Source organism: Rhizophagus irregularis, chromosome 18 (genome assembly GCF_026210795.1).
Source record: "Rhizophagus irregularis chromosome 18, complete sequence".
NCBI lineage: Eukaryota > Fungi > Glomeromycota > Glomeromycetes > Glomerales > Glomeraceae > Rhizophagus > Rhizophagus irregularis.
The window spans coordinates 2,850,711-2,870,692 of NC_089446.1; the positions used below are offsets into that span (position 1 = coordinate 2,850,711).

General features: G+C 26.7%; 4 protein-coding genes across 4 annotated transcripts; 2 read left to right on the forward strand and 2 right to left on the reverse strand.

Annotated features, from left to right (window-relative positions):
* Positions 1-6,635: 6,635 nt before the first annotated feature.
* OCT59_010242 (uncharacterized protein) lies at positions 6,636-10,850 on the forward strand (the record flags this gene model as incomplete). The annotated part of the gene is made up of 2 exons (XM_025308680.2): positions 6,636-7,232; positions 7,314-10,850. 2 exons carry the CDS (start codon positions 6,636-6,638, stop codon positions 10,674-10,676), a joined length of 3,960 nt encoding a protein of 1,319 aa, XP_025164815.2. The 3' UTR covers positions 10,677-10,850.
* Positions 10,851-11,096: 246 nt separating this feature from the next.
* OCT59_010243 (uncharacterized protein) lies at positions 11,097-12,604 on the reverse strand (the record flags this gene model as incomplete). Its single annotated transcript, XM_025322986.2, has 6 exons — positions 11,097-11,395; positions 11,477-11,564; positions 11,640-11,844; positions 11,929-12,182; positions 12,275-12,309; positions 12,391-12,604. 6 exons carry the CDS (start codon positions 12,602-12,604, stop codon positions 11,262-11,264), a joined length of 930 nt encoding a protein of 309 aa, XP_025164817.2. The 3' UTR covers positions 11,097-11,261.
* A 2,074-nt stretch (positions 12,605-14,678) lies between these two features.
* OCT59_010244 (uncharacterized protein) lies at positions 14,679-15,613 on the reverse strand (the record flags this gene model as incomplete). The annotated part of the gene is made up of 2 exons (XM_025328865.1): positions 14,679-15,150; positions 15,222-15,613. 2 exons carry the CDS (start codon positions 15,611-15,613, stop codon positions 14,679-14,681), a joined length of 864 nt encoding a protein of 287 aa, XP_025164818.1.
* Positions 15,614-16,434: 821 nt separating this feature from the next.
* OCT59_010245 (uncharacterized protein) lies at positions 16,435-17,957 on the forward strand (the record flags this gene model as incomplete). The annotated part of the gene is made up of 4 exons (XM_025323687.2): positions 16,435-16,448; positions 16,524-16,603; positions 16,692-17,086; positions 17,154-17,957. The coding sequence occupies 4 exons, from the start codon at positions 16,435-16,437 to the stop codon at positions 17,955-17,957; spliced, it is 1,293 nt and encodes a 430-aa protein (XP_025164819.1).
* Positions 17,958-19,982: the final 2,025 nt, after the last annotated feature.

A 19,982-nucleotide genomic window follows, 5' to 3' on the forward strand; every position in this document is an offset into this window, starting at 1 on the left:
TGTTTGAATAGAGAAGCACTTGAAAAATTCAACCGTTTAACCAAAAATATCCCAGTTTATGATTATGATACTGATGAAAGCATTATTCAAGACAACAATGGTGCCGATGATGATATTGATAATAACGTCGTAAATAACAAAAATAACAACAAAAGGAAAAAAAGAAAAATAAATCTAAATCAAAAAATAAAAAATCAAAAAAATAAATTTTACAATTATTACACTTTTGCCTAAATAGGTTTATCGTAAAAAATACTAATCAGACTTTAATAAAAATCAGAATTCAAACATTTTCATTTAATTTTTTTAAAAATTGATTGATTAAATTAAAAATATCATGGTTTGATAAAGCTATAGATTACAGTTTATTTTTTATTAATAAACAAGTTACGGTACTGATTACTTTATTACAGTAACAATTTAATTACGGATAAGATATTTAATAAGATATCAAAAACTGATTAATAAAATTTTCTATATTAACATACGATAAATTAAATTAATGAGCTAAATACGATAATATTATTTTTTCAAAAAAATTAAAATGAAAATATACACAAATTTTTGTTTTTGGTATGTAAGTCAAATTAAATTACTATATGCTTAAATCATAACTCATAACCCAAAGTTGAGGATTAACCGGGTACCTTGCTTTAGATTCAGCGACACTTCCCAAGTCAGATGAGGTGCCACAGGTACGCTTTAAGAAAACTCGCTATGATAATAAGGATAAGTATATTCGAAAATACCATTTATGAATGAAGCATAGGATACGATGAATAATCTCGAATAGAAAAATAAAAAATCGAAAAATACCATTTGATGAATGAACATAGGATACGCATGAATAATCTCAAATAGAAAAATAAAAAATAAAAAAATAAAATAAAATAAAAATAAAAATATAAAAAATAAAATAAAATAAAAAAAATATTTTCAATTAGACAAAGCATCCTCGTTCCTTCCTGGAATTCTCATTTGACTAAATTATTATTGTTTGTAATTTGATCCATTTGAATCCACCATAAATTGCCAGACAGGGCGAACCCTTATTAGACAATTATAGCTTCATCACCAAATGGCTGCGATGTGTTTAATGATATGGCAACCTGTTTAATTCATTTTTAAATGAGCAAACGTGGCCATAAAACTCATTAAAAAGGTAGGCTACAGAGTGCAATGCAACCTACCTAACCTAACAAGTAGGTCTAAGGGTTAGGGAATAAAATATACCCTAAACCCACGCAGTTGGTATGGAAATAAAAGTTTACAAACGGAAGTTTCAGACTGTGCCTGACGACAAAATGGGTGAGGTGCAATCAGGACTTTTTCCTCTAATCCAGCCCGGAATTATAGAGGCAACATTGTTATCGTACAAAGCACATCGACGAAAACGTCTCTCAAAGAAATTAATCAATAAAGAGTATACTTGGGCAATAGCCGATCTTCATGGTCACCCTATAAACTCCAAAAGGACAGGGATCAGTGCAGGCATTTTGGCTTACGTATTTCTTTAAAGATTAATTAAATTGAAAGATAGGATCCAAATTCAATATGACTGAATCGATCGCCTCCGGTTATCAAACTTCCATCAAAAGTGATCGCTAGAATCAAAGATACCAATAATCACCCTTATCAGTAACGATCGAACTAAAGATGTTGGAGAAATAAAATCCGTCATTTATATGGAATTAGTTTGTATTACAATTTTATTACGATTTGGGTAAAAAAAATATCTCCTTAAAATTTATTTTTTTTCAGGTATCCTGGCTATATGGAAAGATTCCTAATATGGTAATAGTACAATACACCTTATACGCCATTTTGCAAATTCAGTGTAATAGTTTACAAAGAAAAAAAGGGGAACGTATTTATTTTTTTGCCATGAGAAATTTAATTACAATAAGTGGATTTCAGAAAATCGCGGTAATTTGAATAATTTGTATATGCTTTTGATAACGGGTTTGAAGTTTAGGTATTCTCTGGTCGCACTACGATAATATTAAATAAACACACAAATTTTTTTAAAGATCGTACAAATATCAGTGACCGATATATATTAGATAACGGATCGGTGACTAATAGTTTGGATATCGGACACTTGGTAATTTACATTTTTTTAACCATATTTGAAATTTGCGCATTATGTGACAAATCGGGTACCCGATATGTTATTAATATGTAAAAATGCCCGATATGTACCTAATTAGTCACCGATATATAGGTACCCGATATGTGTGAGATAGATCGTTTTTTGACCTGTGTAAAGAAACAAATTAATAGAAAACAAAGAAGTGAGATATTAATAAGAAGATAAAAATTAAAGATTAATAAAAATTAAAATTAATTGTAAGCTAATGTAACATTAAAAGGTATATATATAAGTGAAAAGTCGACTTTCTACCTAAAATTGTCAAAATTAAGAATAATACAGTCAACTCTTGTTATAACGAATCTTAGGTTCTAGACAGGACCCCGAATATTACTAAAAAAACTCAGATCTGAATTTGTATAAACCTTATAATTAATTTCTGTTCCAAATATATAAAGTTATATGTAGATTTTAGACTCAAATTTTGCTATCTCAGGATCCAGTGATTGGATTTTAATGATCTTTGGCTTGTTATATTCGTCTCACCAAGACGAACATTTTGATATATAATTCATCTTTTTAGGTGTAATATTGACCGAGATATTGCATTTTAAAATTTTAGTTACACAGGATCTGAGTTGTTTTAGTAATATTTGGGGTCCTTTCTAGACCTCAACTTCGCTATAGAGCTATAGTGAAGATTTTAAGAGATTTGATTGGTTAATTCATTATAGCAAAGGGAAATTTATTATAGTTGTCTGAAAAATTTACTATATCAAGAGTTTGCTATATTAAGATTTAACTGTAATTAAAAAATGAAGGAACTTCAGTTTAAATTATTAAAAGAAGAATTAAAAAAATTAAAGATCAATTATAAGATGAGAAAGATATTAAAGTAAAATTTTATAATAAAGGAAATGAAATTATAGAAAAATGGATAAAACTCTGAATTTCTGGTTTGGTTTCAATTTTTAGTTTTGATCTGTTTATTACATAAAATTTTACTGAAAGTATTTTTCGGTTTAAAATTTTTAATAAAAAATGTTTACACTGTAATCCTAGATATTGGGATAATCACATGATTAGAAGAATAATTATCTGAAGAATAAATAATATACTAAATGGAACATGGATAAACATTTAACTGAAAGAAGAACATTTAACTAAAATAATTAAAATATATAATGTTGTATTTATACAATAATTTAATATGGCATCCCAAATTATTTTGGTACTTTACATAGTAAATTATATATAAACTGAATGAATTATGGCATCCCAAAATAATTTGGGCAGCATGTATAGAGAAAGGGTAAGAAAGGAAAAAGTGAAGGAAGGAAAAGGAGAACGAAGGGAGAGAAAGGGGAAGAAGAGAAACTGGGATGAAGGAAAAGTAGAACGAAGGAAGGAATGGGTGGAAGGAAAGGAAGAAAATTAAAAATGTTTAAAAAAGGATCATCCTTTTTATTTTAATATGTATAACGTGTTTGATTAACATAATTCAACTAGGTTGAATATATATCTAATCATAGATCTTTACTAATTAAAGTCGAATTTTATTAATTCTAGTCGAATATAGGCCAAATTGTATTAAGGCCGAATATTCTTTTTTCAATTAATGTTAAAGATATAAATTTTACATTTAATACGTTTATAAGTTTTATTTTGCCAATTTGAATATTTGATAAATCTATCGCAATTTTATTCTTAAAATTATGCATCATTTATGATAAAAATACATTTTTAATTTTATTCATAAATATTTGATAAATTGTAAATACATAATTTACATAAATACTGTATTTGCCTAAAAATAAGTAACTAACAAGTTTTTGCATATAATGCCATCCAAGTTTTGATAATGTGGGGCTTATACATGCCACCCAAATTATTTTGGACTGCCGTAATTATAAGTAAAATCCCAAATTCAATTATGGTATCCCAAATTATTTTGGCACTTTACATAGTAAATTATATATAAACTGAATGAATTATGGCATCCCAAATTATAATTATGGCATCCCAAAATAATTTGGGCAGCATGTATAGATTGTGGGCCAAAATTTGTTATAATGCGGGCCATGTTGCTTATTTTTGGTGATTGCTTATTTTTAGGCAAATATGGTAATGTAAATATAAATACTAGTAAAAATAATAAAATTGAAATAATGAAAATGATTGGTTGTTTTTAACCTATTATATTTTCTCCAAAAAGACTTTATAGATAACATTTCAAGTATTTAATTATGATATTTATTTATCTTATTAGTGCTAGTAATCTAGTAAATACAGTTAACCTTTGTTATAACGAACTCTAGGTTCCAGACCTCAACTTCGCTATAGGGCTATAGTGAAGATTTTAAGAGATTTGATTGGTTAATTTGTTATAGCAAGGGGAAATTTATTATAATTGTCTGAAAAATTCATTATATTAAAAGTTCGCTATATCAAGGTTTGACTGTACTTTGATAAAAAGAAGATTGTTGTCTTGATAACTCAGATTGAAATTCTTGTATATCACTATAGTCAATATTATCTATGTTGTATAAAAAATAGGTTAAAAAAAAAATTTTGTAAAAAATTGAGCAATAAAAAAATTTCAATCAGTTTATTTTTTTAGCTAGCCGTTAGTCAATATAGGAATATTGGAGGTTTTGAATTAAAAAATTATCTGATATATCTTCATATTTAACCGGTTAAATTAACCGGTTACCATTTTTTGGATTATCCTAACTGGTTAATTGCTTTAATTGGTTCCAATCCCTAAACGATAATCCAACTTTTTTTTATTTATAAGACATGTTTTCCTATGAAGGAATGGTAGAATGATTAAGAACTAAGAATATAATTTTTCACATATTTTTTTCCAGGCAGATCCAAATAAAAAAAAATATATGTTGCAAGTTAACTTGAGAACTTTATGAAAATATAAAATAAAAATAATATAAATTCTTTTAAAAAAATCCATAAAGGTATTTTGTAAAACATCTCACAGATTTCACAGATTACGGAATAGGAAAAAAATACCACTTGCTGTCCAGAGCATAGCAAAGAACTATTTATTGTACGGAACTAGATAAATTTGTAGTACCGGTTTAACCCATGTATTTTTCTTTCCTTCCATCTACGTCACTATAATTTATCCCCTGCTCCATTTTCCTAGTTTTATATACTACGATAAATTAAATTATCTGTTTTAAATTTTAATTAATAATTTATTATATTTAAAATGAAAAAAGTTTATCCTTTATTTTTTTATTAGATTAATTAAAATAAAATTTGTTACTACGAGTCAAATGATAATATTTGAATTTAATATATTATTTTAAACTTTTATATACTTTTGTATATTTGAATAAATAAATAGATAGTAATTTAATCTGATTACTAGATGAAAAGAAAGTATTAAAAAATTAAAAGGTATAAATCAGTAGTATAAAATATCAAATATTAAAATTTTTATATAATTTATTAGTTATATAAAAGTAAATTATATTATCCAGAAGATTGGTCCTATGCGTGCCCACTATTTTTTAGTAATTTGTTAAAATTAGTAAAAAATATTATAATTACTTAATTAATTCATTTTTACTAAGTTTATTACTTTAAAACATATAATCAATATCTGCCTATAATATCATTTATAAATGAGTTTCTTTGCATATTTTAAATTCTGAATTCCAAGATTAGTCAATTAGGAGGATTTAGGGAATATACGGGATTTTAATTACCGATATTTTTATGTGACATAATAAGTATCAACACCTACTTCTTAATGACATATTTGTTGGATGGGGAGATACCCGATATTTATTTCCACATCAAATAAATAATAAACAAAAATTGTCAAATTACTCAACAAATAATGATAATTCCGGTCAAGATTAGCGAGTCACATGGAAGAACGTAATTTTCACATGATCATTTGATCAATTCTGATCTTATTGTCTCGCAAATTATTGATATCACAAATGACGTATCAGGTATAAAAATTCTTCAAACTCAGTATTACGGATTACTGCATTTAATTCATATAAAAAGAAGCAAAAAAAAAAATATTTCCCCTTAATTCACCCTTTTGCCTAAAAATATGACGGTAAAAATCTATTTATAGAAGGTGAATTCGTATATTCTGTCTACATTAAGAAAATTGTAACAATGTAATATAATTATTTTAGGAAATTGATATAATTTATATAATGATTTGTATATATATTTTTTTAAGAAATTACCCCGCCCCTTTTCCAATTATGAATCTATAATTACCCCGACCTTCCATTCTTTTTTTCTTTTTTTTCTTTTTATTTACTCTCCTCATGTTTTTTTTCTGGTTGGGGTATTTATATACGTATTTTTTTTCATGTTTTATTAAAACAGGATTTAATGATATAACAAGTTTTTTAAAACAAATTTTTTGCGGATTATCTAATTTTTTTTCGAATTGCAACTGTTTACAAAATTATTCACTTGAAAAGAATTTAATTTTATTAATTTTTCAATTCGATTTAAAAAAAAAGACTATTATAACATTTAATTAAGAAATATGGATGAGTTTTATAAACCACCATATACATCAGCATCAACGATGATACCACCATCACGTACACCACCACCTTTATTAAATGCACCATTAAATCCATCATCAGCGATTTTTAATGCAGTATTACAAAATAATGTAGGATTAGTTAGATCTATATTAAATCAAACACAATTTAATCCGAACAATTTAAGAAATAAAGATGGTAAAACACCATTGATGGTAGCAGCTTGTGAAAATTGTTCTGATGTTGTAAAATATTTAGTTAAATTATCAAATGTTGATATTGACTTACAAAATAATGAAGGTGAATCGGCATTATATCAAGCTGCTTCTATGGGTAATGCTGAAGTGGTTGATATATTAATAGATGCTAATGCTAATGTTGAATGTTGTAATAATGAAAATATTACACCACTTATTATTGCCGCTTATCATGGCCATGCCGAAGTTTGTCGTGTTCTTATTGACCATGGTTATGCCAACGTAAATTTTCAAGATAGTTCTCAAAAAACCGCTTTATCATTAGCTTGTTTTGAAGGTCATGTTGAAGTAACTAAAATTTTATTGGCTCGAGGTGCAAATGTGCGCATTACGGATAAGGTATAAAATTCAATTATTTGACGTTATCATGATTTTAGAATATTTCAATTTATTAATTTTCTTTTATTTTTTCTTTAAAAGTATGGATGGACTGCATTAATGTTTGCTTCTTATAATGGACATGAAGCAGTATGTCAATTGTTATTGGAATATAATTCAGATAGTTCAGTTAAAACGATCAACGGAAAAACGGCAATTATACTTGCACATGACGCTAAACATACTAATGTAGCAAATTTAATTGAGAGATTCAATAATAATAATAATAGTAGTAGTAATAATAACAATAATAATAACAATAACAATAATAACAATAATATTAAAAATATATATAATGATTATTATAATAAGCCCATACCACCATCTTCTCTACCGCCTCCACCTCATCGGTCAAATAGAAATTCTCTTCAGAGAACACCAGAAACATTTCCTACAGCGGCGCCACAACAACCAATTGAATCAAATTTTACAAATCAAAATTTTTATACAAAAGATCTATTTAATAATAATAATGCAAGAGGTTATTTGATGCCATTAAATCGTAGGGATTCAAAACGTACAAAACTTCAACGTAAGAATCTTGATTCACAATATTTTAATAATATTCCAGTAACTAATAATAATACAAGTGGAGGAAAATCTCATACAATAACTACACCACATTTAAAAAATGATATGGCACCGAGAGAAAATAAAACCCCATGGGTAATATTCTCATTAATTGTTACAGCATGTTTTTGTGATCCCTGTCTTTCCATCATTGGTAAAATGAAAGATCCTAACGTACGTCAAGCTTGGCGTGAAAAAGTAGCTTTAGTTGTCATTATATTAATAATATCACTGATTATGGGATTTTTAGCATTTGGATTAGCGGCAGTTACATGTGGAGCCAAAAAACTAGAATTTTATAAAGAAGATGTATATGAGAAATTTGGACCAAATCAACCAAATCAAAAAATGCATATCATTCACGGAAAAATTTATAATACTGGAGAATATATACTTTTTGGTAGTCATCGTCCATTAACACCTCCAATTACCGATGACCTTTTAAAACCTATAATATTTCCAACATTTGGACAAGATATATCGGATTATTTCCCTGTGAATAATGAAGCTATAGGATGTCCTTTTACTCCTAAAAATAATGGACCAATTTGTAATCAAGCAATTGTAACAAACAATTCATTATTACATTGTCATACTTCAACTGATTCATTGAACAAATTAAAGGAATTTGATATAAAGGAAAATGTTATTTACTCTTGGGAAAATATAACACAAACTAATACTACACTATTGGTTTATGATAATTCAGTATATGATTTAGAGAAATATCTTGATCCTTCGAATGGAGATAAATGGCTTGGAGATGACAGCGTTACAGAATGGCTTAAAGGTCTTCTTGGTAAAGATTCGACAAAAGAAATCGTTCGGACCAAAAGAGGAAAAGATATTGCAAAATGTTTACCTAATTTTATAGTTGGAAAAATTGAAGGGACTACAATTGGATGTTTTGCAAACGATTTAATAATTATTGTAATGATAGTCGTATTTAGCGGAATTTCTTTGATTAAATTTATTTCTGCTGTAGCATTTGATTGGTTATTATCCTGGCAACTTGGTAAATTATCAAAAAAACCAATGACTGATGATATAAGATCACACATTTTATTATTAGTCACGTGTTATTCTGAAGGGGAAAGTTCAATGCGTACAACACTTGATTCATTAGCCTGTTCGGATTATTCCGATAAACATAAATTATTATTAGTTATTGCGGATGGTAATATAACTGGATCAGGTAATGATAGATCAACTCCACAAATTTGTAAAGATTTAATTGAACCATTCGATTTATCCGATTTCGAACCTCCAATACCACAATCATATTTAGCCATAGGAGATGGTGAAAAGCAACATAATATGGCGGAAGTTATTATTGGTTATTATAATTGTGATGGACATCGCGTTCCAATATGCTTAATTAATAAAGTTGGTACTCCAGAAGAAAGGAAGGGATCTAAGGCTGGTAATCGCGGCAAAAGAGATTCACAGCTTATATTAATGAAATGGATTAGTAATATATGTTTTAATGAACGCATGACTCCATTAGAATTTGAATTATTTGAAAAGGTACGAACGTTAACAGGAGTAACACCTGATAGATATGAGATGATACTCATGGTGGATGCAGATACGGTAGTAATGAAAGATAGTGTTAGTAGAATGGTAGCAGCAATGGAACGTGATCCAACTGTTATGGGACTTTGCGGAGAAACTAAAATTGTTAATAAGTCAACAAATTGGGTTACAATGATACAAGTATTTGAATATTATATTTCACATCATCTTGGAAAATCTTTTGAATCAATGTTTGGTGGTGTAACATGTTTACCAGGATGTTTTTGTATGTATCGTATAAAAGCACCAAAATATGATGGATATTATGTTCCTATACTTGCTAATCCTGATATTGTAGAATTATATTCTTCAAATACTGTTGAAACATTACATCAAAAAAATTTATTACTTCTTGGAGAAGATAGATATCTTACAACTTTGATGTTAAGGACGTTTCCAAGACGTAAAATGATTTACGTTCCAAAAGCAATATGTAAAACAGTTGTACCTGATGAATTTAAAGTATTATTATCACAAAGAAGAAGATGGATAAATTCTACATTACATAATTTAATGGAATTAATTCTTGTACCACAACTTTGTGGTCTATTTTGTTGTTCTATGCAATTTGTCATCTTTTTGGAACTAATTGGAACAGTAGTATTACCTTCTTCTTTATTATTTATGTTTTATTTAATTATTGTAGCCGCTAAAGGTGTTAATGTTACCTTACCCTTAATTTTTATTGCTGCTACTTTCTTTTTACAAGCTTTTCTGGTTGTATTTACATCACACAAAATTATGTATCTTTTTTGGATGCTCGTTTATATTTTGGCCATGCCAGTTTGGAATTTTATTTTACCAGTTTATGCTTTTTGGCACTTTGACGATTTTTCATGGGGAGCTACACGTAAAATTGCTGGTGAAGATAATGGTCATGGAGGAAATAAGTCAGATTTATTTGAAAGAAATCAAATTCCAAGAAAGACATGGGTTGAATGGAAACTTAATAATAATAATGATAACGAAAAAAATGAAAAGGATTATCCTTCACAATTTATTCAAGATCCATATATTCAAAATAATCATTTCCCACCAATATCGAATTACAATACTCATAATACAAATAATGCAAATGACTTTTATAATAATTTCCATAATTTTAATAATGAAAAACATAATGGTGATGATAACAACAGTAATAATAATAATAATAATAATAACAACAACAACAATAATAATAATGATAATGATAATCAAAACATTATTGGCACAAGACCTATGGGTCCAAGAAGTCCAGGTCAAAAAAAGTTGATATAATGAGATTTTAAATTATTTTATTTTGGAGGGAGACGGTATTTGTATTATATATATCCACTTGGGTGCATTATAGAAGACATTTAAATATATAGTGATTTTCTTCTATTTTAAAATTTCTGTAATATCTTGTATTTTATTTGTAATTAATAAATTTAATTGAAATAATTGACGATCACAAATGAATGCATTGTGACTATAAAGTGGCGGGTATTAAAAACACTAAAAACAGGTTCAGGAAGCAATTCTAGACAATAAGTGATCCCACCATTGATAAATGAATTTTGATTTCCCCTTGTCCATTTGGGAACTTCTTTTGCAAGTATTTATATACGATTAGTAAAAAGTAATTGTTGTTTTTTAAAGTATTATTTTATTTATATGAGACTATGAGTTCGATCGAATTTAGAGATCACGTGAGCATTAGATAATCAAATTCATAATTTGAAGTTTTTATTTTGATAATGAAATATTTATAATACAATGAACTTATTTAAAAAAATTACATATTAAACGTATATTTTCCTAACGAATGATTTTTACACTATACATCACTATATATTGAAACTTTTTTTTTTTAAACATAAATTAACAATCTAATGATCCATAAGTTTTAGTAGAGAAAGAACCCATCAAATTGTCAGAATTTTCTTCAATGATTTGTGTTCTATACTCATTTATAATATATACCATGGCGTTACCGATTCCACCAAAATTAATACCTATTTTAAAATATGAAAATAAACATTTAATTAAATGATTTAAAAAATTATTATCGTCATATGATGTTTTTTTTTACTTACCTAAAATTAATAATGCTGCAAAATATGTTTTCGTTAATTTATCATTTATTTCAAAAATTGACGAAAAATTATATATCAAAATGCAAGTCTATTAAAAAAAAAAAGAAAAATTTCAGTATCATAATTTATAAATAAGAAATTTAATAAATTTATTTATATTTACCCATTGTAAAAAGAATACTAATAAATAAGAAGCAGCATTTCGCACAATATGCGGATGAGTAGGTATATATTTCTCAACTATACTTATTTGATTCATATTTGAATTTTTAAGTTTACAGTATATTAATATTGTAGAGAATAATACACTTATAATAAATATTATATTAGATAAATATATAATTTCTCCTTTCGGTTGATTCGTACACCTAATATAATTAAAAAATTGGATCATTTTAGCATTCATTGCCATTATTTCAAAAAAATTTCCTATCATACTCAGGATTTCTTACCATAGACTTCGAGGTTCATATCTATTTAAACCGAAAATAGTTGCAACCCAAGAAACCAGAAATAATAATTTCCATAATTTCCAATCATATTTTCCAGTTTTTTCATTCACATCAATATTTTTACATATTTTCAAATAAATTAAATATGCAAAAGACATAACTGAAAGTAGATTTAATGTTAAAAAACTTGGTGAAAATCTTCCTGTTATATCACAAATTGCACCAGGTTTTAACATGTTTGTACAAGTGAGTACCTATAAAAAAGAATGGATTTTTTTTTAATAGAGCGAATGGGCGATTGTTAATTATATGTATTTACTATATAAAAGAAATATAATCACGTTACCATGTCAATGATTTGCATTACAGCAAGAAGACCGTCTATTAAAAAAGTAATAATTTTTTTAAAATATAATAATAATAGGAAAGTTTTGACGAAATTATTAAAGATAAAATACATACTTGAAATAGCAATATATAAAGAAAATTTTGAATCTAAAGGTAAAAGTAGATATTTTCCAATTTTACATTTTTTATAATAAACGCGATAACTAACTTCAATACATCCTATTAAATTTACTGAATTAGCCAATATTAAAATAATTGGTATTGGATCATAAGTTATACTCTTATGTGAAGATGAAAATAAAATATGTGTAGGTTTAATATGTCCCATTTTTTCACGTATTAATTAATTTATTTTTTTTTTTGAAAATAATTGGAATAATTGATGAGAAAAGATTCTACTTTTCTTGCTCTATTTATATATACAAAGATCCGAAAAAAAAATTATTAATTGATTTAACTAAAATGGGTAAGATATGTAAACAATGTTTCTTTCCATACTAAATCATACTAAAAAAAGGCTTAAAAAAATTACGTAAGAAATTTTTTTTTTTCGAATTTAACTGGCAACCAAAACCTTATCATTGGGGTCGACAAAAATGACATCACAATATATTCTTTTACCAATTAAAAAAAAAAGATGATGATGAAATGTGTGATCATTAATGCATCATAAACTCATAAATTTATAAAACTGTGCCATATTTTTATAACCTCCGGTCTATTAAAGTTATTTATTTATTTTTAAACCATCAAATTGTATATAATTAACGAATAAACTTTTCTATGTAAGCTCCGGAAGATATAATAATATATAATAATAATTATAATAATAATAGTAATGATAGTATTTTTCTAACTATGGTTGATTAATGCCATGTATGTTTCGCCTTAATGAATTTCCTAAATATAGTGACGCATAAATTTAAAATTACAATGTAAAAAAATCTTATACCTGATACGGCTAGTAGAGACTGGGGTATATCCAAGTACAGAAATTCTAATATTTCCAATTTTAGTGCGTAATTAAAAATTTAATAATTACTGTTTATTATTTAATCTTTAATTGCACTACCCATTGTGATTAAATCTGTTTGGGTCTACGGTCATCACTCTTTCAGAGAAAATAAAATCTATTCAGAGCGAGGTTTTACTTTTGAACACCATAAATTTAATCTTGAACACTGTCTGACCCATTCTAATACTATAAATAAAAGAATGAGAATTTGTATGTTCTTGGTCGTTTGTGAGACGAAGAAAAAAGTTGTGGTACGTGATTATGTTAAATTTATATTATTACCCGAATTATGGGATAAAACATGAAATCATGAAGATCATTTATTTAAGGCATTTTCCAGAATAAGTTATATCATTGTTGTTATATATTTGCAAAAGTGCATTATATGAATTTACCAAAAATAATAAAAAACAAAGTATAAAAATAAATCAAATGAGAATTTTCAACATTTTTCAGATTTTCTCACTTAATCAATGCTAGATGAAGTTGATTGAAGTGTGTTCGTTTATTTAGGACATTTATATATATATGTTCAACAAAGAACCATTAATTATTATTGATATTGTATACAAACACGTGTGGCGTATATTTAGCAGCGTACTAAATTGAATTCTAAACTATACTCAAAATAGAAAATATCAATACGAAGATGAAACAACAATATCACAATATCCTAACCATGATTTCTCATTTCTCCTCGATCTGCTAAACTTTTCGCACTTCTAATCTAAGGAAATTATTTGAAAAATAATTTTGACATATTGATTAAAATTTTTTAATTTTTTTGTTCTTTATAGTTCACACTTTCTAAAAATTATCGTCAATTTGGTGAATCAACGTTTATTTTATTTTATTTTTTTTTTTAAAAAAAAATTCACCCTTAAGCTTATAATTATACTATCCCGCCCGACCTGTAGATATTCCCGATAAGGAGGTAATGGATTTTGTTTTTCCGGTAGTGGTTGATTATGTTTAGAAGGTATAATCTTCACTAGCGATCTTTAAAGGATTGAGTATCCCGTTGTTTCAATTTTGCTTTTTGATACAAATGATGTAATGTTGTTAGTACCCAACGGTGAAGATTAACGAGTTGATAGGTTGACCCTAGAATGGTAAAACCCAAAAAGTTTTATTTCCGGACCATCATTTTTTGACATTATTGCAAGGGACATACTGTATAGTCAAAATTAGTGCGATTAATTATTAAAAACGACAGCATGCTTTAATAATAAATTTTTAACAACAATGAGAAACTTTTAATTTAATTAACCTAATTAATAATAATAAATATATGAATAATCAATAAAATATATTTAATAATTTCATTTATAATAAAAAAAATACAAATAATACATCTAATACTTAATAATATTTAGTATTCTACCATTTAAACAATGATAACATCAATTTGAATTATTTCAAAAGATTTAGTAAAAAATAAACCAAATTCATTTTCAGTTCTACAAGAAACTTCAACTTGTTTAGCTACAACTTTTTTGACACCAGATTTTGCAAGAATGAAATCTTGTAATTTCTTTAGATTATTACTTTGTAACAAAAATTGAATATCAGGTAAATCTTCTTCATTATCATTAACTTCTTCTTTCTTATCAGAATTAAAAAATTTCGAACTAGATGTTGAGTAAGAGAAAGATGAATTAAAAGAACGATTCGAATGAGATTGTGAAGAATAAGGAAGATAAATCCATTCATGTGGATCCGTCAAATGTTCAAGTTCTGTTGTAATATTCTTAGATGTAACTACGTTTGGTGTCAAGTAAAATGTTACTTGTTGATGTCCACGTTTAGCATGGCGTTTCAAATAAGGAAGAATGACATCTTGAATCAAAGTATCCAATCTATAGATAACAAAAAAAAAAAGTCAAGAAAGAAATATTTTTTTTTGCGTAGAATTCAAAGTGTATAATACCTTTTTATAGCGTTATTAATAACAGTATCTTTTAAAGAATTTTTATAATCTTTATAAGGAGCAGAGAATTCGCCAATAATAGATTCATAACTAGGTAAATTATCTTCTTCATTATCATCTTCAACTATATTATCATAAGGTATACGAAATTCTTTCAATTGTAATTCAATAACTTCTTTGGCAACATTTCCTGGTACTAACAATTTACCATAACGAAGGTAGTCTAGAATTACGCTAAATGCTAAAGGATTATGATCAATAAATATTTCATTTTTTGATGATGCTGATAAAAAGAGGGAATATAATTCATTATTTGGATATTTCTTTACTAAATCTTCTGATATTTCAAATTTGGTTCCTCCTACGTTAAAGATTACATTATTTTTTGGCATTTTTGATGTTAAATCTTTGAAGAATTTTTTTTTATGAAGTAAGAAGGAAATAAAAAGAATATTTTATTTTGATAAACAAGAAAGCTATTTATTGTGTAATCATGTGTCACTGATTTTGCTGCGGCAAGTCTGATAACAGGAACTCTTTATTTAGCTATTTTTGTGTGAATAATCCGTGGGATCAACATATTCAAGTGACGAGTTCAAGTGACCACATAAAGATATCTTTCGCATCGCATCTTGAAAGAAAAAAAAGAAAACTTCTTTTTGTGTTATTATTTTTATTTTTATTATTTTCTTCTATAAAGATGAAAATTGTACATATTAATCTCCAATTACGGTTAAATAAAAAAATAATGTTTCGATTGTTTCAATAAGAAAATTCTTGACGTCAAATCGGATTCGGGTCACATAAATAAATAACATTATCTTTAAAATTTTAGATCGAAATGTTACGGTGCGCGAAAAATCAAATTTTCAGCCATCAAGGAAATAAGTCTAAATTTGATCAAACAAACGACGATTTTCCAAAAAACTCGAAATAAAAAAAAAAATTTTCATTATGTATAAACACAAAAAATTTTCTTATATAAGTTCAACATATTTTTCCTGCTTCCAATTTTTTTTTTCTTTTCGATATATTTATAAATAATTATTATAAATATTTTTTAACTCGAAATACAAATACAATAAATATAATAAAATATAATTCTTTAATTTTAATCATTTTTTTTTCCTCGAATTTCTCGCGTTTTTCAACTTTAATTTCCTTATTTCCTTGGTCTAAAAAAACGCAAATAACCATTTAATAATTCGTAATCATGTACAGAGTCAGGTAAAGATCATTTACTTGTCTCATTAATTAATTATTAATTTATTTTTGTATTCATCCGTGTTTATAATTTAATAGTAATCCCAATCAGTACTTGGTAAAGACTGGTGCTTTCGTTAAGGATGTCAAATTGTTAAAGAAGTCTTTCGTATTTCCAGGTAAACATATGATACTTCTTCTTATTCACAATTCAATTATAATTTCTTATACTTTCTTTGTATATTTTATTTTTCTAAATTTTCACAGGTCAAAGGTCTATATTCTTTGACATAACACCTGCAAACTATACACTTCAATTACAAGCTATGACAACTGAAAAATTAGAATTTAATTTACCGGCTGTATTTACCATAGGACCAAAAGATGAGCCAAAGGCATTAGAACGCTATGCAAAATTATTAGCAACGAATGGTAAAAATAGTGAACATGTAAAAGAATTAGTTAGAGGTATCATTGAGGGTGAAACGAGAGTTATAGCTGCTGCTACGACTATGGAAGAAATCTTTCAAGAAAGAAAAAGTTTTAAAGAACAAGTTATTAAAAATGTTCAAGCTGAATTGGATCAATTCGGTTTATTCATTTATAATGCTAATGTTAAGCAACTTCAAGACACTCAAGGCTCTGAATATTTTGCTTATATGGTATGTAAAAAGTGAAAAAAAAAAATAAAAGATCACGTGACTAAAAAAATTTTTCTTTTAATTATAGCGTATGAAAACTCATGAAGGTGCTGTAAATAAAGCTAAAGTTGATGTTGCTGAAGCTAAATATAAGGGAGATGTTGGTGCTAAAGAACGTGAAGGTCTTACACGTCAAGAAACGGCAAAGATTGAATCCGACACCGTTATTATAGAAAATGAACGCAAGGTGCAAGTAGCAGAAGCTGAGATGACTCTAGCAACAAAAAAATCGGAATATGAAAAGAAAATAAAACTCGCAAGTATTGAAGCAACTCAAGCTGCAAAAATGCGTGAAAGTGAATTACAAAAACAAGTTGAAGAACGTAGATTATTATCAGAAACAGAAAGATTACGTGTACAATATGTTGCCAAAGCTACAGCAGAATTTGAAGCTTCTAAAGCTGTTGCAAATGCTAAACTATATACCTCACAAAAAGATGCAGAGGCTCAATTGTGTTTAAAACAAAAAGAAGCTGAAGGTTCTTTAGCTATGTATAATGCTCAAGCTGAAGGTGTTAAAAATATAGTGGATGCTTTTGGAGGGGATACCAATGCTGCTATACAATATTTTATGATTGAACATAATATTTACCCACAATTGGCTAAAGAGAACGCTAACGCCATTCAAGGTCTTAATCCAAAGATTACTGTTTGGAATACTGGTGGTGAATCAAGTGGAGATGGTTCATTAGGTGTTATGAAAAATATCTTTCAATCAATACCCCCACTTTTAAGCACGATTAAAGAACAAACCGGAATTACCCCACCTTCTTGGATGATTAATGTACCCAACAATGATTCAAGTCTTACCAGCGGCAGTGATAACAAGTAATAAAAATTGATACCGAAAATGTCGAAACTTCTCATTTTTATTTATTCATTTTTTACGATTAGACTTCGTTGGCTATTAACATAATATATTATACATAATGTTAAATTCGTATTTTTTTTTTATAAATAACATGTATTTTCGTATTATCAAATAAACTTTAAAATTATTTTATAAACGCATCACGTGACTTTAAGGCACGTATTTATTTCCATTTAAAAGTTTATTGGTATTGAATTCCTGAGAATTACAGGTAACAGGTATCTAATGAAAGTATTCGTTATTTTATGAAATTGCTGATTCAATGATAACGTCCTGTATACAATTTTTAACTTTTATTTGTCCTTTTAACTCGTAAAATATCCACACTAAAAATATCATCACTGAGGTATACTATTATGCTAACTTATATATTTAATTTATGCACAAATCGTTATTTTCAACTAATTATCATAACTTAAATATGAATTTATGTAATGAGAATTTTTTTCATGCCATATTGTTTTTATCTCATTTCCATGCTAGTAGAATCTTCCCAGGCTCAATTTTAAAACGAATGTTCTTTAAGATTTGTGAAATATTTTTAAACATGAAGAAAAATTATAATAAAGATAATATGTTCAGTTTATTATTTCATCTTTAAATGCCATTCTTTCAAGTTGATAAATGATAATTGACTATTTGATAATAAAACACCATAATGCTGCTACAGCAATTGATGCAGTTACAATGGAGCTAGAAAATTTGACTGAATTTTGCTGGATGACTAATGGTAAATTTAATTATTAAAAATAATATTAAAATAGCAAATACTTTGATGCTTTAATCAATAAAGTAATTTATGTATGTAAATAAACTTCAATATCATTTTATTTAAAAAAAAATAGATTCTGCACCAATTCGACGCCCTGCGTCCTGCGAATTTGTTTCTAGGATATTATAACTATAACTTTGTTTTACATTTAAAATGAAAAATAGGTTTAATGTTAAAAACATCTTAATAATAATCAACTTTCATAAGCAGATTAAAAAAAAAGATGTATCTTAGCGTATTTATTATTAACCCTTCAATAAGAAGAATTACTTGGATAAAATAATAAATAAATATATAAATATAGTAAATAATATGAATAAATAAATATATATATATATATACGCAGTATACATATACCGCATTAAAGGAAGGTAAAAGGAATGTAAAAGGACTGAAATAATTGTATTTGATTAAATCTTTGTTAAACTAATAAAAAATATTTTTTCCTGAATGATTTTACTACCAAATGCGTAAACATGAAATTTAGCAAAAATAAGTTGTGGTTAATGTTTGCTATAAAATATTGATACCAGGATTCGTTCTCTATAATATTAAAAATTAAAAAAATTAAAATTAGGACGAAGGAAACCTTTTATAAATCTAAATTTTTAGAACTTACACATTCAATGCTACATGTATCATCGGAACTAAAAATTTAATAGAAATAAAAATTTGCTGATAAAGTCGAGCCATTTTTGTCACGAAATTTTTATATTTTAACAAAGGTTTAATTTTTCTTTTTTTTTAAAAAAAAAGAAAAAAAGAAAAAAAGAAAAAAAAATGATGTATGTTATATATCTCCAAGTTTCCAAGACATTATTATATAAAAAAATTCGTATAACTCTTAACAATAAATTAAAGAGTGTGGCAAGATCTGGGATTAATCGGATCAGATCCACATTGGTTTAACAAGGAGGAATATAGTAAGGAAAAATTGTAAACATGTGATGCATAATAGAATTACTATGTTATATACTCCTTAATAGTCATTAAAAAAAATGAATTTCACGTGCAAAGGAATAAAATTTATAAAATAAAATAAAAAAGGATGCCAATTAGCCTATCTATCACTTAAACGGATGCATTGTAATACATCAATAATAGGTAATACTAAGTATTACTATTATTTCCAGCATGATCTCCGGAGAAAATCAAGGCTCCATCAAGCAAAGCCCGGAGAAAAATTCAATCGTTACTATATTGGAGAATATTCC